The sequence below is a fragment of the Chenopodium quinoa genome, unplaced genomic scaffold (genome assembly GCF_001683475.1).
Source record: "Chenopodium quinoa cultivar QQ74 unplaced genomic scaffold, ASM168347v1, whole genome shotgun sequence".
Classification (NCBI taxonomy): Eukaryota; Viridiplantae; Streptophyta; class Magnoliopsida; order Caryophyllales; family Amaranthaceae; genus Chenopodium; species Chenopodium quinoa.
Genome location: NW_018743955.1, coordinates 7,356,664 through 7,379,005, shown reverse-complemented (window position 1 = coordinate 7,379,005; position 22,342 = coordinate 7,356,664). Strand labels below are relative to the sequence as shown.

General features: G+C 36.5%; 1 protein-coding gene across 1 annotated transcript; it reads right to left on the bottom strand.

Annotated features, from left to right (window-relative positions):
* Positions 1–7,437: 7,437 nt before the first annotated feature.
* On the bottom strand, positions 7,438–19,737 carry LOC110689361 (E3 ubiquitin protein ligase RIN2-like). The gene is made up of 13 exons (XM_021866139.1): positions 19,583–19,737; positions 18,699–19,129; positions 16,295–16,372; positions 15,450–15,536; positions 15,237–15,358; positions 13,970–14,066; positions 13,768–13,870; positions 12,560–12,717; positions 12,339–12,476; positions 12,101–12,168; positions 11,786–12,004; positions 10,955–11,333; positions 7,438–7,935 (listed from the first exon to the last, which is right to left on the bottom strand). The coding sequence occupies exons 2-13, from the start codon at positions 18,936–18,938 to the stop codon at positions 7,879–7,881; spliced, it is 1,746 nt and encodes a 581-aa protein (XP_021721831.1). The 5' UTR covers positions 18,939–19,129; positions 19,583–19,737; the 3' UTR covers positions 7,438–7,878.
* Positions 19,738–22,342: the final 2,605 nt, after the last annotated feature.

Sequence of the window (22,342 nt, the reverse complement as noted above, 5' to 3'; positions counted from 1 at the left end):
CTCCAACCCAACTTGATGCGCTAAGGACTCGTGGTTCGGACCCGCTTGTGCCCGCTTTGAAGTATCGGCCGTCACAAGCCCCGACCACCCGCACTCCGTCGCCCAGATAGACGTGAGTGCTCCTGAGATTCTATTGCCCGCTTGTGTTGCTTTGTGCTCACAAGCCCCTCTTCCGCTCAAGGCTAGCGTTCTTGCCGCCAAAAGGCTAGAGCGCGCCACACGTTTCGGGGTCCAAACTCGCGGACCGTGACAGTTGGTATCAGAGCCGAGGCTCAAACCTCGTCGCAAGCAACCCGTGTAGGCACCAAGGAGGGCTACACGAAGATGGAATTCGTAGAAGAAAGGCTCGCTTGGCTCGAGGAGAAGGAGGACAAATGGGCCGAGCTCCAAGTCATTGTACACGAGCAAGCCGAGGAAATTGTGAAATTGATGGCTGACAGAGATGCCCTCCGCGAACAATTGCAATTTGTTCAAGGAAAAGCCAACGAAGCACTTGAGAAATGTGCTACCTTAACGCGCGCTGTGGGCAGAGACGCACTGGGTGTTGGTGCGGCGAAGATAAAGCCGCCCAAACCTCGCGACTACAGTGGCGCTAGAGATGCGAAAGAAGTTGATAACTTCCTCTTCGACATGGAGCAGTACTTCCGAATATGTCAACTAAGTGACGATCAGAAGGTGGATACTGCCATCATGTACTTGTCCGAAGATGCTAAGCTGTGGTGGCGCACCAAGCACGCAGACATCGAAGCAGGAAGGATCAAGATTGATACATGGGCGGAGTTCAAAGAGGAACTCAAAGAACAATTCTACCCCGTCAACACAGCGTTTGTTGCACGGATGAAGTTGCAAGAGTGCCGCCAGAAGGGTTCTCTTCGCAACTATGTTAAGGAATACTCGGCGATAATGTTGGACATCACAGACATGAATGAGAAAGATCGTGTGTTCAACTTTGTCAACGGGTTAAAGGAATGGGCGCAGCGAGAGATTTTGAGGCAGAATATTGATACCCTCGCTGCTGCTATGTGTGCTGCTGAGAGATTGATGGACTACTCAGTCGGGAAGGGTCGTCAATCCGAGAAGGATTCAAGTGGGACGTCAACACGCTCTAACAGTCCGTCTCCAAGCTCTCCAAAGGGTACAGAGAACGGCTCACGAGTATCGTCCAACACCATTAATACATATCATAGAAGAAGTGGAGGAGGTGATGCCCAGAGACAAACATCTACCCCCTCCCACAACTCAGGAAACTCGAGGGCCGGCGCATCCTCGGCAAACACAAGGGCAATAAACTGCATACTTTGTCGAGGTCCACACAAATGGTGGGATTGCGAGCATAAAGAAGAACTTGACAAGATCCAAAAGAGATTGTCATCCATGTCCGTTCAGGAGGCCACAAAAGAGACTAGCAGCGATGAGGAGCCCACATATAGGATGGGTTCCATACGACGCCTGAGTGCTATGAGAATGATAGCACCTCAAGGAGAACCAGAAGTCCGATATCTTTCGGCAATGCGAGTGATGGAGCCTGAGAAGAAGGCAACATCGAAGAAACAAGCTCGCACCAGAAACCCAGAGAAGCGGGAGATGAAGCCCATGGAGTTGGCAACATCCCAGATACACACCCGAGAAAACCAGAATCAGTCACAAGGTTCGAAGCAAAGAGCGACGAGCCCAGAGACACCAAAGAGACACCAAAGAAGAACCTCCCAAGAGGGAGGAAAAACAGTGGTTGAGCAAACAACGCAGGGCGCGTGCAAGGGATTACAAAGAAAATGGTCACCCAAGAGGCACCAGCCACAACTTGAAGCTTTCCACCACAGTCTCAAGGAAGCAGCTCCCCAACAGATGATGGTGGAAGCAGCTGTCCCCCTTAATTCAACAGATTCCACTCCCAGGAGGAAATTTAGAGATGAAGCTCTCAACAAGATGTTCAAGCCGAGCGACTCTAGAGACAAGCTCCTCGTCAACAAAGAAGATCCAGCTCAAGAGTCAGATAAGATTCCAGAAGATAGCCGCACCAACGGCGCATCCGAAACTTGAGATAGTTTAGGGTTTTCTAATTTTGATTGTAACTTTTGTAAGTCGACGAGGTCGTCGACAGCTTAAGTGGGGGAGGATGTTAGAATACAACTCCTTTTGATGTATTAGATTCCATTTAAGTGCTTTCCTAGAGTTTAGGTTATGTTTTCTTAGCTTGAGGTCCCATTATTGTGTTACTGTCAGATCAGTGTTCACTAGGGATTCTCCTTGTATGTCATTTAAAGCTCTTTAGAGGGCGAATGATTAATGAAATCTTGAAGCCTTCTACCAAGTGTTGCCTTGCTTTTATGCTTGTTTGTTGTTAGACCTTTATAGATATTGTGTCTTACTTGCATATTAGCTCCCCTTCAACCCAACTTGATGCGCTAAGGACTCGTGGTTCGGACCCGCTTGTGCCCGCTTTGAAGTATCGGCCGTCACAAGCCCCGACCACCCGCACTCCGTCGCCCAGATAGACGTGAGTGCTCCTGAGATTCTATTGCCCGCTTGTGTTGCTTTGTGCTCACAAGCCCCTCTTCCGCTCAAGGCTAGCGTTCTTGCCGCCAAAAAGCTAGAGCGCGCCGCACGTTTCGGGGTCCAAACTCCCGGACCGTGACACCTGGGCTACCTTACAGTATATGAATAAATCATGTACGTAGTACTTATACGAAGTATATCATATCATACCTTTTTAGTTAAAAAGAGAATAACAAACATATGATTATAAAAATAATTACAACTAAAATTTTTGTCTTTGACTAATGTCTTCAGCGTTCAAGGCGTTGACCCTATATGCTCGGCTAGTCACATGATAGGTGGCATTGTTGGTGAGGCATGGAAAAATAAAGGTTTTAAAAGTTCACGTGATTGGCAAGTAGGTGGTCAACGCCAGAAAAACTAGCTAACGGTGAAAATCTGGTGAAAAAGTAGTCTTTTACAACATTTTATTTTAATAGGTAGTTTCTTACAACATTTTTTTTTATTAGGTAGTTTCTCACAAAAAATGGCTTTTAATAGGTAGTTTTTGACAAAAAGCCCTATATATATTGAAACATATATATTGAAACTTATTATAGTGTTTGTGTTCTAATCTAGTTTAATTAGGGAACAAGGTTAGAAAGTATGCCTTGAAAAAGTTTGGTACATTGCGTTGGAGTGAGCAACCCCTTTGTGCCCTTAGATGAGGCTTGAAAGTTGAAATAAATTTGGCTGCTATTTTATTTATTTTTTATAATACAGATTAAAGAAAAGCTAATAAATGATTTTCCATTGATTATATAATTTGATGGTGAATGTCATTTAGATTAGTTGCTTAGAGTTTTAAATGTTGGTAGTCTTGAAACCAAATACATAGATTAAATTCTTTTTACCTCATTTGTATTTAGTACTTCGTAACACATTAATCTTGACGTACGAATTAATCCGATAAATTGAATCTCTTATGAGGAACGAACAGATCGGGTTTCATGAGTCCTCTTCCCAGCCCATATCACATTAATCAAAAGAACATTGGGATTCAAATGAGTTAGGCTTAAGATTTTGACTATAAATGGTTAAACATTCTACGAGGTTTTAAGTTTTAACCATAAACAATACAATGACTGTCGACTGTAACAAGAAAATATGAAACAAGCCGCAAATTATGCCACAAAACACAAGGTCTATAATAAAGCAATAAAATATATAGCAATATGTTTAGTTGGAACATTTAGCTTGCTGCTTGTATGCTGGATTTTAGATATACAGTTGTTCTTTTAATAATGAAAAACCTCGTGATTTGAGTAAATTTCATCAATCAATATATATTACAACAAGAGTTCTAATTATGGAATATATTAGGAATCCAATAAAAAGTTTGTAAATAATTATTTTACATAAAACGGAGTACATATACATATCTTAGGGAGAGAACACAATGTGTAGATTGATATTCTGATATTCTCCGTCAAACCAGCCTTGTTACCCTTGTACCAGCGAATTTCTAAACCCCTTTAGTACCTGCACAATGTACAATACTAAGTAGTGAACATCCTACATACGGAACGTGCACTATAATAAGTACTCTCTTTGTCTGATTTTCCATTAACATTTTTATTATTAGCGTAATTTGAACAAGTATTGTGGCATTTAATCTGGACAAAGATGTAATAATAACATAATAACTAAAATGTATCAGTAAAACTGAAATGGAGAGCTTGATTCTAATACAGCATTTAATAGAGCATATAAATTTTAATTGTTATGTTTATTACTCCGTATGATGGATTTTCAATTGTAAAATTTCATCCTTGATTTTCTTGAAATATGTAACAAATATATAACCATTTAAAGCAGAATTACTGTTTTGGCAATTTTGGCAAACTTATAACAATTTTGGAAAACTTGTAACAGCTGAGAAAACTCATAACAAATCAGCATAAGACCGAGTGACTTACCCATCTAGAAAATATCAAGTGTATTGTTTAGTCATCAATGCTGGGGATGTGTTTAATGTAAGGCCAATCCTCCCCGGGGGGGATCTTTTTGACATCTACTCACCAGGCTTTCTGAACACCTCTTGACGTTAAGTTGTTTCAGAGAGGTGAGTTTGGGCATCCAATCCGGTATTGATTCGAGTCTTTTGCAATCCCAAATTTGAAGGGCTTCGAGGGCAGCCAAGGATTGCATCCAATCTGGCAGACTCACTAGCTGTGGGAGACTCTTAAATTCCAACTTCCGGAGGGAGTGATGAAGGGATCGCCATGGCCTGCAATCCTCTGTCTCTTCTGATAGCCTCACATTGGGACAATTGCCGCCTATCGATAACTCCTTTAAGGCAGTGAGATGCTCTAATCCTCCACAAACACTCCTTAGTCTTTCACACCCATAAAAACGCAAGGATTGCAGAGAAGACGAGCAGTTGCAAAACACCTCCTCTAATTCTTCAAAGCTCTCCAACTCCCCCACAACATTTGCAAATGATAAACTTTCAAGCCACCATGGGAAGAGATTTCAACCACATCACATTGTCTATCCTCACATGCTTTAACGTAGGAATACTACTACTTTTACTCGAATTTTCAGGACCAAACAATGACGGAGGAACCTCACCTATTTTTTCATCCCTCTTTGTTTGTAATATTTTCAGTCTTTTATTGAACCTGTATAACCATAAATCATCCACCTTGAGACACAACGGAATACTTGTCAACTCTGGGCATCCCTGTATTGTCAGTTCAGAGAGACATAATTGCATGTTTTTGTTATCTTCAAGGAGATGAAGATCATCTCCCAATGCTTTCAACTTCGGCAAACCCCACAAAACAAGGAGTTTCAAGGAGGGAAAGATTGATAATTCTTGATCACATTCTGATCTGAAACCTGATGGAATTATCTCTATGCACTCTAACTTGGGCAAATTCTCAAGCAAGAGTTCTTCGAGATGCCGCAAGTTTCCCAGACACGGCGGCATGAACTCCAACTCCTTGCAATCCACAAGATCAATACGTACAAGCTTTGGAATGAGGGTTATCCAACTAGGCATTTTCACACCACGGTACCCCCTTACTTCTAATCGCTCGAGATTCGAATGTGGTTGCAGCTCATCCATAAATCTTGTTGCTTCCTCAGTATCCACACCTCCATCTACCTCCTGATGACAAAAACGAAAGGTAACGCCATTGAGATGTTCCTTCCTACTTAGATATTGTCCTTCACTTCTGCCGTCATCTACCTTAACGGCATATTTAGGCCACTTGAACTGGATATAAAGAACACTTTTGAGGTTGTTCATAGCCTTAAGATCTTCTAGTCCATCAAACCATTGCTTCGTAGTTGAATCACTCCCTTCACCACTCACTATAAAATTGCAATTAGCCATTCATGCCTTAACATCTTGATGCTGGTAGCCACCAGAGAGATACGTTCGAATATGGGACATGTCTAATGAACATCTTGCATCTTTGTTTGTGTTAACAGACAGATGGCGAAGTTTATTATTCAAGTTATCTGTTGCCTTCTAAGTTATCTGTTGCACAAATCTCCTGTTTGGTTACCATTTGAGCAACATCGTGCATGAGATCGTGTATCTTAAAAACCGTAGTATCATCATATTCATATATTTTTACGTCTTGAAAGAAACATCGTTGCAACAAAATTGAAAAATATTCCTCGGCAACATCTTCTATGCTTCGACCATCTGACGGGACAATATAGCCTTGTGCCATCCAGAGCCATATTAGCTTCTTCTTTTTTATCCTATAATCCTTAGGAAACAACGCACAATAGCTGAAACAACTTTTCAATTGAGACTCGAGATTAAAAGACGGCATCCTTGAGCTCCCTGAGCCGATGTTGTGCTTCATGGGAGAGCTCCTGCTTGGCCTCTGCATCAAGAAGCACAGCATTGACAGCAGAAACAGTGCGTCGGAGATCATCAAGCTGGGATTTGTAGCCAAAGGATGAAAGGATCTCTTGAAGCTCTGAACACTGCAAAGCTGTAAGCAGAGTTTGAGCAGCTGATAGAACTGTGCCAACAATATCCATTTTTTTTTTTTTTTTTTGAAAAAAAAGATGTGAAAGAATAAAATAATGGTTGCAAGCTCTACATTAAATCATATCGTTGATATCTTGTAGCAAAAGGAGATAAGGTAGTGCTTCACTGTCATAATTTGGACCAATCATTTTTCTTATCGTTGATATCTTGTAGCAAAAGGAGACAAGGTAGTGCTATATTTTCATCTAAAGTAAGAGTATCAATGGCTCCACAAATTTGACTTTTTCTTTCCTGATTGTTACCGTTGTTTCACTGGTCTAGTGGGACTACCACTAAAACAATTTCTAGGAAAAGGGGCAAGGCCAAGGAGTAACCACGTACTGCCTTTCTTAAAGAATGTCCCGTACAATAATGCCCAAACTTCATATTAGTGTCAAGTCATAGGGATAAATTAGTGCTGGTTTTTTCAGTAAAAAAAATACGAAGTATAATACACCAGAACCAATGCAATAAGTGATATCTGAGCTTTTTAGATCCTCTGATCAGCACTCAGCAGCATCAAGATGTAAGGTGATGGTAGAATGTACCCAAAAAAAAAACAAAAAAAAACAAAAAAAAAAAAAAAAACCTGATTTTTTTAAAGTGTCCTATTGGAGATTTTAGCACTATTCATGAAACATAATTTAACCAATGTTTGTGAAATATACATAAGAAATAATATAGTTTTATAGGTACTTGTTGAAGTTGTCTCGAATAGTAAATTATTAATATACTATTGTTATAATTTATAGTTATTGATAATTAAAATATTATTAGTCAAAGTTTTGCATCGGCATGCGTGATATGTCACTATGGGCACGGAGTACCACTGTATTGCAAGAGCATTATGGACCGACAGCCACCATGTAAACCATACATGCAGCAACTATGAAGTGATCAACAGATCAAATACAACATATATGAAGTATATATTAAGAATTAAAATAAAGCCACTAGCCTGTTACATCTTCAAGAGAAATTCTGCATGTACAACTACAATGAGAATATACATACTCATACAAAACTGCCGCAGTTCCACAGATGCATCTGGAATCTCTTTGTTGCGAGACCAAAATCAAAAACACTTTCTATTTGGTCTATGTGCGATAATAAAGACCGTTATAAGGGAATATACATGATGCTTTTACAATGTTCTCATTACCAATACTCCTAGGTGACATTGTCGTCATTGGTAATATGTGCCACTATGTACAGAATCCGGCAGGACAGACAGCAGTTTCAACATACTCAGAAAATTCTCTGAGTTTCCATTGCCTTGTGTCATCACACAGTCCGCAAAACATTTGTGGACCAGGAAGGCTTATTGTGCAGAATAATATCCAGTATCACATCTGAAGAAGGTTATTAACAGTCACAGAGACAGAGTTTGTTTGTTGCAGGTCCTGGCATATTTACAAAAGGGTTAGGCAACTGTCAAAAGAAGAAGTGTGCAATATTGACCTATAATTTCTGCCCATGACTACTTCGGTCAAGTGATGACATAGAAGTAGTCCAAGCTTGGATCCCTACCCTATAGCTGGCTTTTAATGGGAGCCAGGAAAGGGGTGGATCAGATTGTAGCCAATTTTGGTGTTTCAGATTGGTATCCTTATCAACGTGTCTACTATTTGGAATCATTTTTACCCTCCTAAAACAATTTACAACAGATATAGTAATATAATTTTCTTAAACCTGTTTAATATAGACATTAGATTCCTATAAAGTGCAAACAAATTTTCAAAAAGACCTTTTCAGCTTCCAAACTACAAGAATGTCTTGGTGGAAGTAGCCTTTATCTTCCACATTTTCATGGACTCATGAAGAAAGACTCTGAGAGACAGAGATATGAGCACATGGAAAAGTATACAGAAAAAACAATCAAATCTTGTGAAGAAATCCAGATCATTGTTTCCATTAACCCTATTGATAAAGGTCCCTTACTTATTCTTATTCCCTAGGAAATTTCTAACCAGTAACAAATTCCACACAAAAAATGAATTACTCTCTGTATCCTAAAATGCCATCACTGGATTTCAGCAAGGTAGTAAAAGTTCATCCTTTGCTAACATAGTAGCCGAATATCATTGAATTAGGAGCTCCCCAAAATAACCTCACCTACAATGGAGGGAGAATGAGAATTGCACAACTAGGGTAATTACAACCAAGATTCCTTAGCTGTGCAGGGCTTTAAAAAAATGAAAAATTATAATTCTCCTATTTGTTATATAACATTTTTACAACAATAAACATTACTCAAGGAAAGGAGTAATCATATTTTAAGAGGTCATGGTAATTTATGTAAGGAAAATTTGTAAATTACCACCCAAATAACAGACTTATTTTGAAATTACCACCCATTAAAAATAAAATTATTTTACCACCCCTTAAATTAAAAGTACTCAGATTCCCACCATTTTTTTAAAATTAGGTGAACTTTCCGTCACTGGGACCCACATAATGGCTATTAACGGCTATATTGAGCCTTCATTACTATTCCCCCCCCCCCAAAAAAAAAAAAAAAAAAAAAAATCTATAAAACATTTTCTCAAACTCAATTAGTTGTTCCTACCCCAAATTCTCACGATTTTACTAACTTGTATTTAAAGACAAATCTCCCACAAGTGCAGACGCTCAGTTTGCAATCAGGTATCCTCAATTCTATTTTAAAATTAGGGTTTTGCGCACATTGTAATTGGGGAAAATTAGGGGATTGCATAAATTAGGGTTCTTCGCACAAATTAATTGGGGGAAATTGGGGGATTTCATAAATTAGGGCTCTTCGCACAAATTGATTGGGGGTAATTGGGGGATTTCATGAGTTGGGGTTCTTCACACAAATTCTTCTTTTCTCACTTAATTCTCCTTCTCCATGACAGTAATTATTTTGCAGAAAAAACAAAAATTAGGGTTTCAATTTAATAATTTTGAGGGTGCTTGAACATTTTACAGAGAATTTATGAAGAAAGAGGGAGAAGATAGATGATTTTTCAGAGATTTAATGAAGAAATTGAAAGAGGGAAGGGTTTAGTTGAATGCTATAGAATAGTGAGAGGGTGAAATCGAGAAAACAGGAAAAAAAAAAAAAAGGTGGGGCTCACTAACGGAAAAGCCACCGGATTTATGAAAAGGGTGGGAAAATAAATGCGTTTTTAATTTAAGAGGTGGTAAAATAAAAATAAAATAAATAAATTAACGGGTGGTAATTTCAAAATAAGTCTGCTATTTAGGTGGTAATTTACAAATTTTTCCTTTATATAATTACTATTTAATCAATAAAATTAGTAGTTTATACCAACTGGAAAATTTGTGCTAAGCTACATTTCTCTTACCATTAAGACAAAAAACCTCCTTTCTCACCTCAACGTACACATTATTTCACATCCAAGTTCTGCTAACTAAATAAAATAGACATAGGAAACACCAATCAGCTAAGCTTATCTCAAGGACAGTGTATTCACACAAGGCAAATCTCCACTAGGAGTCTAGCTACTAGCATAATCCCACCTTGTTTGTGTAATACACAGGAAGATAGGTGGTTGTATTCTGAAATAGGGTTCTGGCCCTTTAGAGTGATACTGTTCATTAGCTTAGATAATTATTTGTCCGATATACTAGATGCCCACAAACCAGTGTTTTGACCTCACACAAGTCATAATGTCATAAAAGGGAAATTAGATGAGCAATGTTGGAAGAGCATAATGGCATTATCAAAATAAAAATAATACAATGATCTAAACTAAACAAAAATGTAAGAAACACAAGATCTCCAGCTTGGTGCAAGGGATTAACATTTAATCAGCAATTATCAACTTTCAGCTATACCCAAAGTTCCCAAACCTAGGATCATGTCCTGTTCACACTGCTACCTTGGCTCTATAACACCCACCCTCTCTTTAAAATAATATCTTAAACAGAATCCAAATTCAATCTCATTATGTTAGTAGGGGCACTAGTAAGGTGACATGCTTTCAAATTTAATTAAAAAGCTATGGATTTATCTTGTTCAAAATTATTCATGGATATGGCATCCTTGCCTCCTTGGGGCATTCATGTATTACTAACTACTGGGGATAAAAAATATTTACAGAGGCAAACTGAATTTCCAGATATGACTGAAGAAGTCCTACCCAAAGCGTAAGCCATAAAAGGATATGCATTTACAACCAGAATTGTCAAGAGGATTGATTAGGTCAATGATTTCATGTTCAGGCAAGTCAGTTTCAGGTTAAATTTTGGTCAAAACCATTTTTCAGTTGTCCAACTTCTACATCAGTTATCTGTATTTCATGTCAAAAAAGTGTTCAACACAACATAAATTTTGGATGGGCTCAGGTTGTATCAGCTTTCAGCTTTGCCAGGTCTCGATTTACAAGCATTAGCAAAGATAATGATAGTACATATGTACATCAAGAGAATTTATACCTGGAAAATCATTTCATCAGGGATGTGAGGAAGCACCTCCCTTACAGTTTCTGCCATGGCAAGTAAGTTTGCAATGCTGTCATTAGCAGGACGGGAGGCAGTCCTCCTATGTGCAGAAACACTTGTTGCAGGGTATCTGTGTGCAGCAGGGGGAAATGCTGTACTGGATGTTGTTGCCTGAGAAGAGTTTGTTGGCCAAAGGCTCCACGAAGTATCTTCAAGTGCAGTCTGGGCATAGTTTTCTCCAACAGAAGCAAGGTGTCGCATCATCATCTGGACCCTCCCCAACCCAGCAGATCTAATGGCAGTTGATGGGCCAGCTCCATCAAGACCCTGACTTGGCCAAGGCTGTAACCAACTTGAATCTGCTCCTGCTCCTCTATACCAAAAGAAGACATAGTTTTAGAAACATGATGGTAATAAAAGTCGTTAGATGAGATTTAAGATTTCTATGCTAGTGGTAAAGTCTTCTTCTATTTTCTTCTAAATCTATATTTTTCTTTTAGGTAAGGAGGCCAGAGGTTAGAGATTGTTACACCATGAAAAAGCAATAATTAGATAAGAAATGTGCACTGTATGCAATGCAATTTTTTGCTGCATTCATGCATATCCATGCTACAGAGCAAATTTGGCGGCCTTGCAACCATGGAGCTTCTAGCCGACAAAACAAGGTATATTGCACATTAGCCCCACTACGTAGAAAAACATGGCTCCCAAAAATGGAGATATAGAATCTAACAATATGTTGACAGAATCTTAAAGTTAATCTTAAAAGGTCATGCATATTGCAAAGAAATTAAAGAACAAAACAAAGAGCAGTGAAAATCAAACCTCCAAGGATTAACTTCCGGAGAAATTTGGTTTTGGTTAGGGAAAACTCCTACACCTCCAGCATTCACCGGATCAACTCCTGAGCTTAGTTGTCGTGCAAGCTGCTCATCACTTGAAACTACTCTAGTATGAGAGCTTGCCTCACTTTCAGATCTTCCAACAAAAAGGGGTTTCCGACAGGTAGGACATGAATAGACCTCATTAAGTCCTTGATCCAACCTGGTATAAAAGAATCACTTTCAGCTCCAGCATCAAACTTTACTAGGCATTAAAAAGGAGAGTAAAATGAGTCTACAAGCCTGGCAATAAACATACCAAGATCTCAAACAAGCAAGATGGAAAAGGTGATTGCAAGGAAGCCTTTTAGCCTTTGCCATTGGTTCCTGTTGATATCCAACGAAGACAACATGAGATCATTAAACATTAGTAATAAAGAAGTTCAAACAACTATAAAGTCACAAACAAATGAAAAGAAGAAGATGTAGCATGAATGAGAGAGATAGTCAATAGGCAGAAGCCAGAAGGGGAAAAATTTAGTGAAAGAGGCACTTGCCCTACAGATGGCACATTCATCATCATATGATTGTATTTCCTTTGTTGTCGCATCAGGAAGTGCCTCGTGAAGTGCACCTAAAGCTATCTTTAATTTGACAAATCCTTTAATACGCTTTACAACTGCACTTAGTAAAGCCTGCAAAGCAGCATAGAAAAGGATTATAACGAGTCATGTGCTAAAATTAAAAGTGAGCCATCAAGGACTGATCAAACACATACACGAATGTTCAGGAAAAGGATTGCATCTACAAGATGGAATGTCATGCCATGGAGCCACCAAATTAGCACATAATGACCAAGGGCCATTAAAAGTGTCATCATATCGAGGAAAAACCCCATATTTCGAACAACATTGCTTTTCCATTCCCACAAAGAACCTGCAGGAGTTCTCTCATATAAATAAAAACAAAGCTACAAATATACAATGATGACTTAGCAAAAAATCATCAAGTACAACAAAACACAGAGAATTCTTGCTTAAAAGCCAAGATTTAATAGATAATATTCAACAAATAAATAAGAAACCTATATTTCTAAAGTTCACCAACTTGTATTTGTAGTGAGAGCACTGCTTAGTCAATTTCCAAAATCTTACTACAGAGATTAATCCAACTTCCAGAAAAAGACCAGATCTATGTCTGGCTAAGTGATGTCCCAATATAGAAGTTGACCCTAAAATCGAAACTCCTTCCACTTCACATTATTCATGCCAATCCACACCTCTTTACATATGGTACCCTCCAAAAAATAGACTAGCTAATAGATTTGTGACATGCCCAAGCACACTTTGACAAATTTAATATTATGATGGATTGAACTACATAATTAAGTATTGTGAATATTTGTCCACCTGCTTTTAAAACAAATAACAACCTAATGATCAGTCTTTATAATGTTGATTATTTCTATTTTATTATATGTAAAGAACTCTGTACAATTTTACTCCTTATCTTTCATATACATTTTAATCCTTAGAATATTTTATCCAATGGATCAAGGCATATATCAGAAAGTAGGTATTGTTCAATCCAAATTAGAAATATAAACAAATAATATAGAAATAATAAACTGATAATATGTGATCACATGCATATAAAAGGCTCTTTTTTAGTTACAAACTCTAGTTGCAACTTGATCCTGATCTTTATAAATCCATTTTAACTTTCCAATAGTTAATTTATCCATTTACTTTATTATCAAAATGCATTTACATAGTAAATTTAGGTGGTGCACACTATACTCCAAAATAATTCCTTGTTCTATTTATGGTCTCTCTTCAATTTGTCGTTACTACTAGCTCTTCCACTCTCTCATAAAATCAGATATTTCAAACCACACATATAAAAATTAACCCTTTCACCACCCAGGACAACACCATACATGAAAAATATTGCCAGTAGAGACTTCAATGGAAGAAGTAATAATACCTGCAGTTGTATCAAAAAACTTTGATCTTTGGGAATCAGAAGTCTCAGCAGCAGAATGGTGGAGCCAAATATCCATTAGCTGAAATCCATGTACCACAATAGCCTGAAGATATGTATATCATGCAACACAAACTTGTAAATAAGTGTCATGCTTTAATAAAGGTTGAATGAATAGATAAATTTGAATCATGAAACAACATACCTGCAGTGTCTCAAAAGCTATGCTGAGGGGCTCAAAGAATAACAACCAATAAGTGGACGAAACCAGAGGTCCAGATACAGCCGCACAAAACCATATCCTATAAAACACACATGATACTTAGAGACAAGATTTTCCAAAATTTAAAGATATAACCATTTCTACTACATGGCAAACTACTATATATTACAGTATAATGATGGTACAATACACCCTATGGATTCAGCAGTTATGCCTACACTACAACTGACAGGATGCGGTCATCAGCTCCATAATATTATTTTCAGGACACTGAATCATGTCATCGTGAATAGATGCAGACAAGATGCATACAAAACTACTAGACAAATCTCGTTAATTGACCCTGAATGCATCAATATAGAAAGGGGGTTTCTCGTTATAATGAAAAATGACAGCTTTTTAATGAGCAAAAGCATTACCATATAAAAATGAATTAAGGTGTGCAGGGGATAGTATACTTTAAGAGGATTCGGAATTTCGGAGAATACAATTCTAATCAAAGAGAATCATTGCAACAAAGAAAAAAGCTATTCTATAACCTATACAGAGAAGAAAGGTGAAGGTTCATTGCACATTGGACCCAGGATAAAACTATCCCCCTCCCCACCCCCCTCATCCCAAACAATTCAATGGTGTATAATAATACTTAAAACAATGACTGCATACTATAAATGGTTCTGTAACCACTCTATGCATCTAGAAGCAGCAAACTGAATGACCTCTTATCCTCACCCCCCCCCCCCCAAAAAAAAAAAAAAAAAGGTCTGGAATTTCTTTGGCAAAGAGATGAACCTATTTATCTCAGGGCTGCTCATGAGGCAAACTTTAAACAATTTTTTAAAGCTGCCAGTAGTTCCATGGATTGCTATCACTTATAATTAGTAACATTAAACGTAGGAAGATGACATATAAATGAACTATGACAAGACATATGAAACAGGCAAAAAAAATCAACCCCCCCCCCCCCCAAACCCCCAAAAAAAAGAAAAAAAAAATATAAATATAAGTAAAATAACCAGGTTGACATTGACTACATAAGTGAAAATAATTGTGGCTCTATCTCAAAGCAATAGTTATTTATGAAGAAAATATTTGTTTTTGGCTAACATGTAGAGAGAGAACCACCAAGTACGCTTATTTTCTCAATTGTTTGCCAAGCAAAGAACCCCAAATCAAAAGTTCAGTAACAACAAAATAAGATATAGAGCATAACAGAATACACAACGCTAGAGATAAAGTCAAGAAATACCATAGACAGTCAAAGGCCAAAACTAGCAATAGTGCTGAATATACACGGAAATATGTCCAAAGTGTAGCAGAAGGAGATGCATTCAAACGTTCAAGACGATCTCTTGCCAAAGCTTGAAACATCTACATAAGAGTCAAAGAAAGTCAAATACAGCCAGAAGAAACAATTAACACCCAAATAAAGTAGATAGATTGATGAAAGTATTTGACAAACCTTCAGGAAACAAAGGACGGTCAACCATGTCATCCACAGGGTGGCTTGAATTATTGTTGGAGGAATGATTAATGGAAGAAATGTTCCCTGGAATCATTAAAAAATAAATCACAAGGGAATAATGGGAATTGGCAGCAAAGATTCAAGGATCAATAGCTCTTTTTACTACAATATATTCCATTAATGTACTTCAAAAGGAAACTTTAGAGGCAGTGGGATTAATGATGTTCGGAAAAAGGTCTTTCACCAACCATGTTTTCATGCTACACAAAATATTGACCAATGACAAGGAGTCAAGGATGTAAACCTCTGATAATCAAAGTAACCAACTCTTCAAGAAGAGATACATTATTTTTAGCTAAAGGAACAAATAACAAATATGACAGACACTTAAAGTCTTACAGAAAAGCAATTAGCCAATCAAGTACGACTTGTTTGGGCCCTACTTGTTCTTACAGATTCGGTGGATTTCAGCTTTCTATATAAATCTTATTTTATATATTAAAGCCTTTAGCATAGCAGAAGCTATATATTACAATGCAGCCTAGTCGAATTAAATGCAAGGCCATCCTTAAGGCCATGGAAAATCTTAAAAGACCCTTGACAAATTACTAGACTTGGTTGCAAAGGGACCATGACTCCAAAATCATCTGTACTTGCCTTTTCCTCAAAACTTTAACTGTTTAGATTTTTCTTTTAGCAGAATTATATAAGAATACTCTTTGACTCGTCTCCCTCCATTAAACAACCCCCCAAACCTTTGTCACAAAAAGGCTAAAATAGCAATTAGAATCGCTGATAGTGACAGTGAACAGTTCAAACTAATAGCTCAACTGTAGTATTACCTTGTAGATAACATAATTGACCAGCCTTTCCACTAACTTTCGTGTTTCAGGGGCATATAGTTCTCCAAAAAATATAGTCTGCATTGAGAGAGATAGAGATAGAAAAAAGCATTAAACAATCAGCCAGATCGAATGGATGATGATAGCATTATATAATCAGCCAGATCTAACCAGACAGCATAATGGCATGGCCTCAAATATGCAATATTAGGAGATTACATTGGGTGAGCCACTTTCAATCGTTTACCCCTAGGCACATGCAAATGTATGATTTTACATTAGTCATAAGAAAAAGCACGTGCTCAATGTATTCAATCTATCTAATCTAGTCACTTAAATAGTTTGATAACTTCTGCTCAAAGTGATTTTCACAAGGGATAGTGGGTTTATCAGCATGATTACATGTGTCTCATTTAGTCATTTTTTTGGTCTAGAGGTTTCACTAAATATAAGATCTAGAAAATTGATTTGACAAAAAACAAAGATGACATGAGAGATGTGACACCATAAGAAATTAATTTAGAAATCATGGCTTTGCTCAGAAATACTAGGCTCTTAAGTAATTCTTCAATCAATCAATCAAAGCCTTAATTCCATAATTGGGTCAGCTACATGAACCAAAAGTGATTATTCCGATACAGAAAATAAAATTAGTAATAATGACTCTTGGAGTCCTAGTTCTCTCATAATCACAATAGGTGTTTTGTACATCTTGGCAAATTTTCAAGTGAGACAGGTAGTAAATTAAAATGGCTTTGATCATCCCATATTCCTTTAAAAGCTGCCTCATATTCATCATATCCTATTTAATGTCACCATGTCTCAACTCTCACAATACATAGTTAATACATATGTATAGCTTGTTAAACTTAAGTGTGGTGTAGATTTGTAGCATGTCAATCAAAATTTTAACATTACCATGTCACAATCTTAGATGGTATGCCACCAAAAATTTGACCACACACCTTTGCTCTACATGTCTTGTTAATGGAAGTTAGTCATACAAGGGAAAATATAATTCTCTATCTTAGACAAACTAGATGTGTAGTTATACATTATACCCCTCCAAAGGAAAAGTCAGTACATCAGTTTAAAAGTATCAAAAAACCAATCAAATTATTTCATGTATTGGATGCTAAATTATGCCATTTCTCAAATAAGATAGATTTAGGGGGTTTTGGTTCAATAAAGGATTAAAGGGAGAGGGAATGAGCCTAACAAAGGGAAACAAGGTGAATAGAATTTTTTTTTTTTTTTTTTTAAAAAAAAACTACATTTTCATTGTTGTTTGTTTTAAATAACAAAAGGAAATCCTGTAAGTCACTAACAACCATTTACCACACCCCCAATTTAGAAAATAACTACCATACAACCACCACACCGCTAGCGCACCTTCCCTCCCGAAGTTGTCGCCTCAGCCGTTGCACCCTTCCCCTAGTGCCACCACTGCTACTCCTTTATTCTCTCTCCTTTTCTTTTTGAATAATCTTCTAAATCTAGTTGCTTGGTGGTTGTTTTTGGATGGTTGGGTAATTTTCTTATAATTATGGTTGTTTTTGAGGATGAATAGGGCACTTTTCGTGGTGGATGAAGTGAATTTCATGGTGGTGGGGCTAATTTCGGGTGTGCGCAAAGGTTAGGGTGGCTTTGTGGTGGGTAAGGTGTTGAATTTCGAATGGTTAGAGTTAGGACGTAGTGGTGGTGGCGATATGATCTAGGATGGAAGGTGGTGGTCAGAATTGTGGTGGGTCCAGTAAAGGATGGTGGTGGTTGACTGGTAATGGTGGTGTTGATAGTAATGTAGGAAGCTTGAGGAAAGGGAATAGAAAAACCATTTTTTTTAGTGTGTGTGGGGGAGGGCAGATCAAAGTAGAAGACATTAAGGGAATGAAGAGGGTAAAGGGAATTATTGAAATGTCCTACCAAACAACAAGTAAGGGGATGAGCCATTTTGATTCCCTTACCCTTTGTTAAAAGCCCCAAACCAAACACCCCTTAACTTAGCAAAAACCGTGAATATTCAAGTTTCTATGCTTAAATGAGCAAAACTAATCTCCCCAAACCCATCTCCATACAAATCAAACTTCTCTAATAAGTTAAATGGTTTTATTATTGGATTAAATCATAAAATATGTTACTCCATTAGACAATATCTAAGAATATTGGTATAATACATATTGTGTCTTTCAAAATTGTGAAATATAAACATATTTTGTACTATAAAAGCTACGGATGACTAGGAAATTTTTTAGCAGAAAACACAAATCAGTTCCTTAATCTACCGATATCAGGTAATATCACAAGTGCACATTTCAGAATATGATAACATTATGAAAAATGCCTTAAAATAAGTCAATCCCACACAACAAAACAAAATAAATGTAGTGCAATGAAATTACTTTACCTTAATACTCAAAATAAATAACACAAATGCATTGATCAAACATATTGCCAGCAACGTAATGGTGGCATGAGAACGCAATAGGAGCTCGATTATATGACTAGCATTCTCTGAGTAAAGGGTATCACTGCCAATAAGTCCATCCGCCTTGAATTTTTCGAGCGATATTTCTGTCCAGCACTGCAGACCTATCATGCTGACCACAGTACATGCCGCCGAAATTGCTAGATAGCGAACACCCATTGCTAGCAATTACTTTATTATCTTGAATATAACAGAACTCCCCCAATTTCATCAGAACAACATCAACATAACTCTTTACTCCGCATAATTATTCGCCAAGTCTTTGTAAACAGAAACTAATACTAACAAGCAATAACACTTGTTGATTCCGATTTCGACAATTTTAATCAGCAAAGGACTATCCTATGATCCTGCAACACATAATGAGAGCCAAATACACAAGTGATTAGGGTATAATCTGCTAATAATCCTTTTAATTTCACTAACATTTCAAATTCTACCATATGCTTATTCATTCTCTTTCATCCAGCTCAAAATAAAAAATTAACCACTAAATTTAAATAAACAGCTAAGGAATTCAACATGCACAAATGCACATCAACAGAATTTAAGCAACTGTAACTTCTACAACACATAATTTCACTTTTCTGAAGAAATAAAATAAAAATTGCAAATCAGATGTTCAAATTCGCATGAAATTAAACAAAATCATTACCCTAATTTTCGTCAGAACTACAGAAAACCGAAAATTGAGTCAACAATATCACAATTCAATACAAATTAATCTACAATTCAATCAATCAAATTCGACAAAAAAATCAATTCAATAAAATTGAAACAATCGATCTAAAAATTGAACAAACCTTCGATCCAATGGCTAGGTCAAGCCCAAAATCTTGATTTAGGAGAGAGAAAATAAGGATTGATATGAGAGAGAAAGATGAGAGAGATTGGGGACAGCTTTTCGAGGAAAAAAGCAAAAGTGAAATTTTGTTGTTTGAAGTGAAAGGATATTTTAATTATTTTTTATTTAATTTTTATTAATTTTAATTTTTTTTTTTTTTGATGAAATAATGGGAGTCAATGAATCCGTTGACTGATTAAAACATCGTCGTTTGATACCTGCCTTGCTTATTTGATCTAGAATCTGATTAAAGTTGACCTTATTTGGCTTATAATCTTAATTTACTGTCTTTATAATTTGATGGATTTGATATGATTTGATGTACTATACCAACTAACCTTGCGTAATTGTATGTTTTTTTAGCCACTTGATATAGTAATGATGACAATAAAATTATGTTTTTGACAATTAACACTATTTATGGCAAGATTTAACCAAAAATGACCATATGATATTTAGGGCCTGTTTTCATACGATTATTTTTAATTCAATTCAGTTCAGCTCTAATAAGTTCAGTTCAGTTCAGCTCTAATAAGGTTATGTTCATATTTACTGAACAGAGCTGAACTGAACTGAACTAAGCTAAAATGAATATTTTATGAGAGAAGGAAATTAAGAGCTGAACTGAACTGATTGGAGCTGAACGAAACTGAACTGAACTGATTGGAGCTAAACTGAACTGAACTGATTGGAGCTGAACTGAACTGAAAATAAGTAAATATGAACAGGCCCTAAGTTCAGTTCAACTCTTAATTTCCTTCTCTTAAAAAATATTCATTTCAGTTGTTTGGTTCGGTTCAGTTCAGTTCAGTTCTAATAAGTTATGTTCAGTTTAGTTCAATTCAGCTGAGTTCAGTCAATGAGAACAAGCCCTTAATATTCATTTGACATCAGCATAAAACAACCCATAGCAAACTCAAAAAATTGCCTAGAATCAAGAAACACAAATAGTTGGCGACTTGACACCAACTCAAGGCTAAATAGACCTTACCTCACTATCAACAAATAAGTGTATGTTCTCAACTTAAATGTTTTTATTTAATCATTTACCAGTAACATGTCAATCTTACTAGTATTACTAAGTGGCTTAAATTTTTCATCGACAGAATTTGCAAGGTTGCACAAGAGCGGACATATAATCCAATACCTTTTGGCAGTACTTGTGATCAAATGGCTGCAATGTTTGATTTTGAAATGGAGGAATTACAACACTCCTTGGATCTAGGCAACGTAAAGACCACAACATGATTCAAATGGATTATGGATGTTGATTGATAAGCTTACTCTTGCCTCAATCTTAGCCACGATTTAAATAAAATACAAGTTTTTCACATTTAGGGCATGTTCTCATTGACTGGACTCAGCTGAATTGAACTGAGTTGAGCTGAACTGAACTGAAATGAATATTTTATAAGAGAAGGAAATTAGGAGCTGAACTAAACTGGACTGAATTTCAACGTAAGATAACGGGCCCTTAGTACATACTAGTTGTGGGAGCGCCCGCGTCCCCAATTTTGTGAAATTAAACTCGATGTATTAAATGTATAATTGTTGATCGTTAGAGCGATATTTAATAAAAAACATATTACAAATAAAAGATATGTGAAAAAGTTTTTAAATTTGAAAAATAAAGAACAATAATACTGATAATAAAACGGCTAAAAGAAAAGTAGACGAATAACTTAATTAAGTATATCTCGGTATCCAAAATTGTTAACTCAATAATGTGCTCCATATACTATTTTAATTTAAAGCCAAAAGCTAACGAACGCCACGAGGGTGTTGGATAAGCATTAAAGGCATTTGTTGTTTGACATAAATAATCCAAAATTGGGCGTTCGTAAGCAAGATCCTAATTTAAAATATAAGGAGTTTGTTGTTTGAAATATATACAAAAGGGGAAAAAAAAAAGGAACAGTTTGTAGTAATATTGTTTATATAATTACAGTCCTATTTTTGCAAAAAATATTTAGGAAAAACGTTTTTAATGCTTCTTTATTACGTGTTAATTAATAAGTTTATGATTATTATAAGCTATGTTTACTAAACAATTACTTCAAAGTTATTCTTTAACTAAACTAAAATTATATACTCCTATCCCATAATATATTTCTTGTTTTCCTATATTAGAGATTCAAAATATTGTTTCTTTTTCTATTTTTGAATAGTATGTAAATACCATTATACCTTTACTTTTTTAATTTAATTTATTGTACTTCTTAATTTACCATTGAATTTTGCACATGCTTTGTATTTTTTTTCACTTTCTATCTCTAACTTTTGTCTATGGTTGTACTTTTCATTTTTATTAATATACGTAGTACTTTATTCACTTTCTCCTCCTATTTCTAGAATACCGTGAAAAACACAAACAAGAACTATAATATGGGACGGAGAGAGTACGTAGTATAAGTTGTTCTTTGGATTGTTTTACGAAAGAACTCATTCGTCTTCTACATGTTTGCAAATTTCAATTACGCAGTAATTTTTTCAATTTGATCCCCTGCCATTCATTCGCCCAAACTCTGACCTATCCTTAACGGAGCGTTTGGCAAATGAGATTGGGAATTTGGGAAATATAGGGTGGGAATGAGAATTAATAGGTGGGAATTAATGAAATAATCTCAATCCCTTGTTTGGCATATTTTGGAAATAAGATTGAGAAATTTTAAATCCTATGTTTGGTATGTGGGAATAATAGAGGGATTAAAAGCAAAAT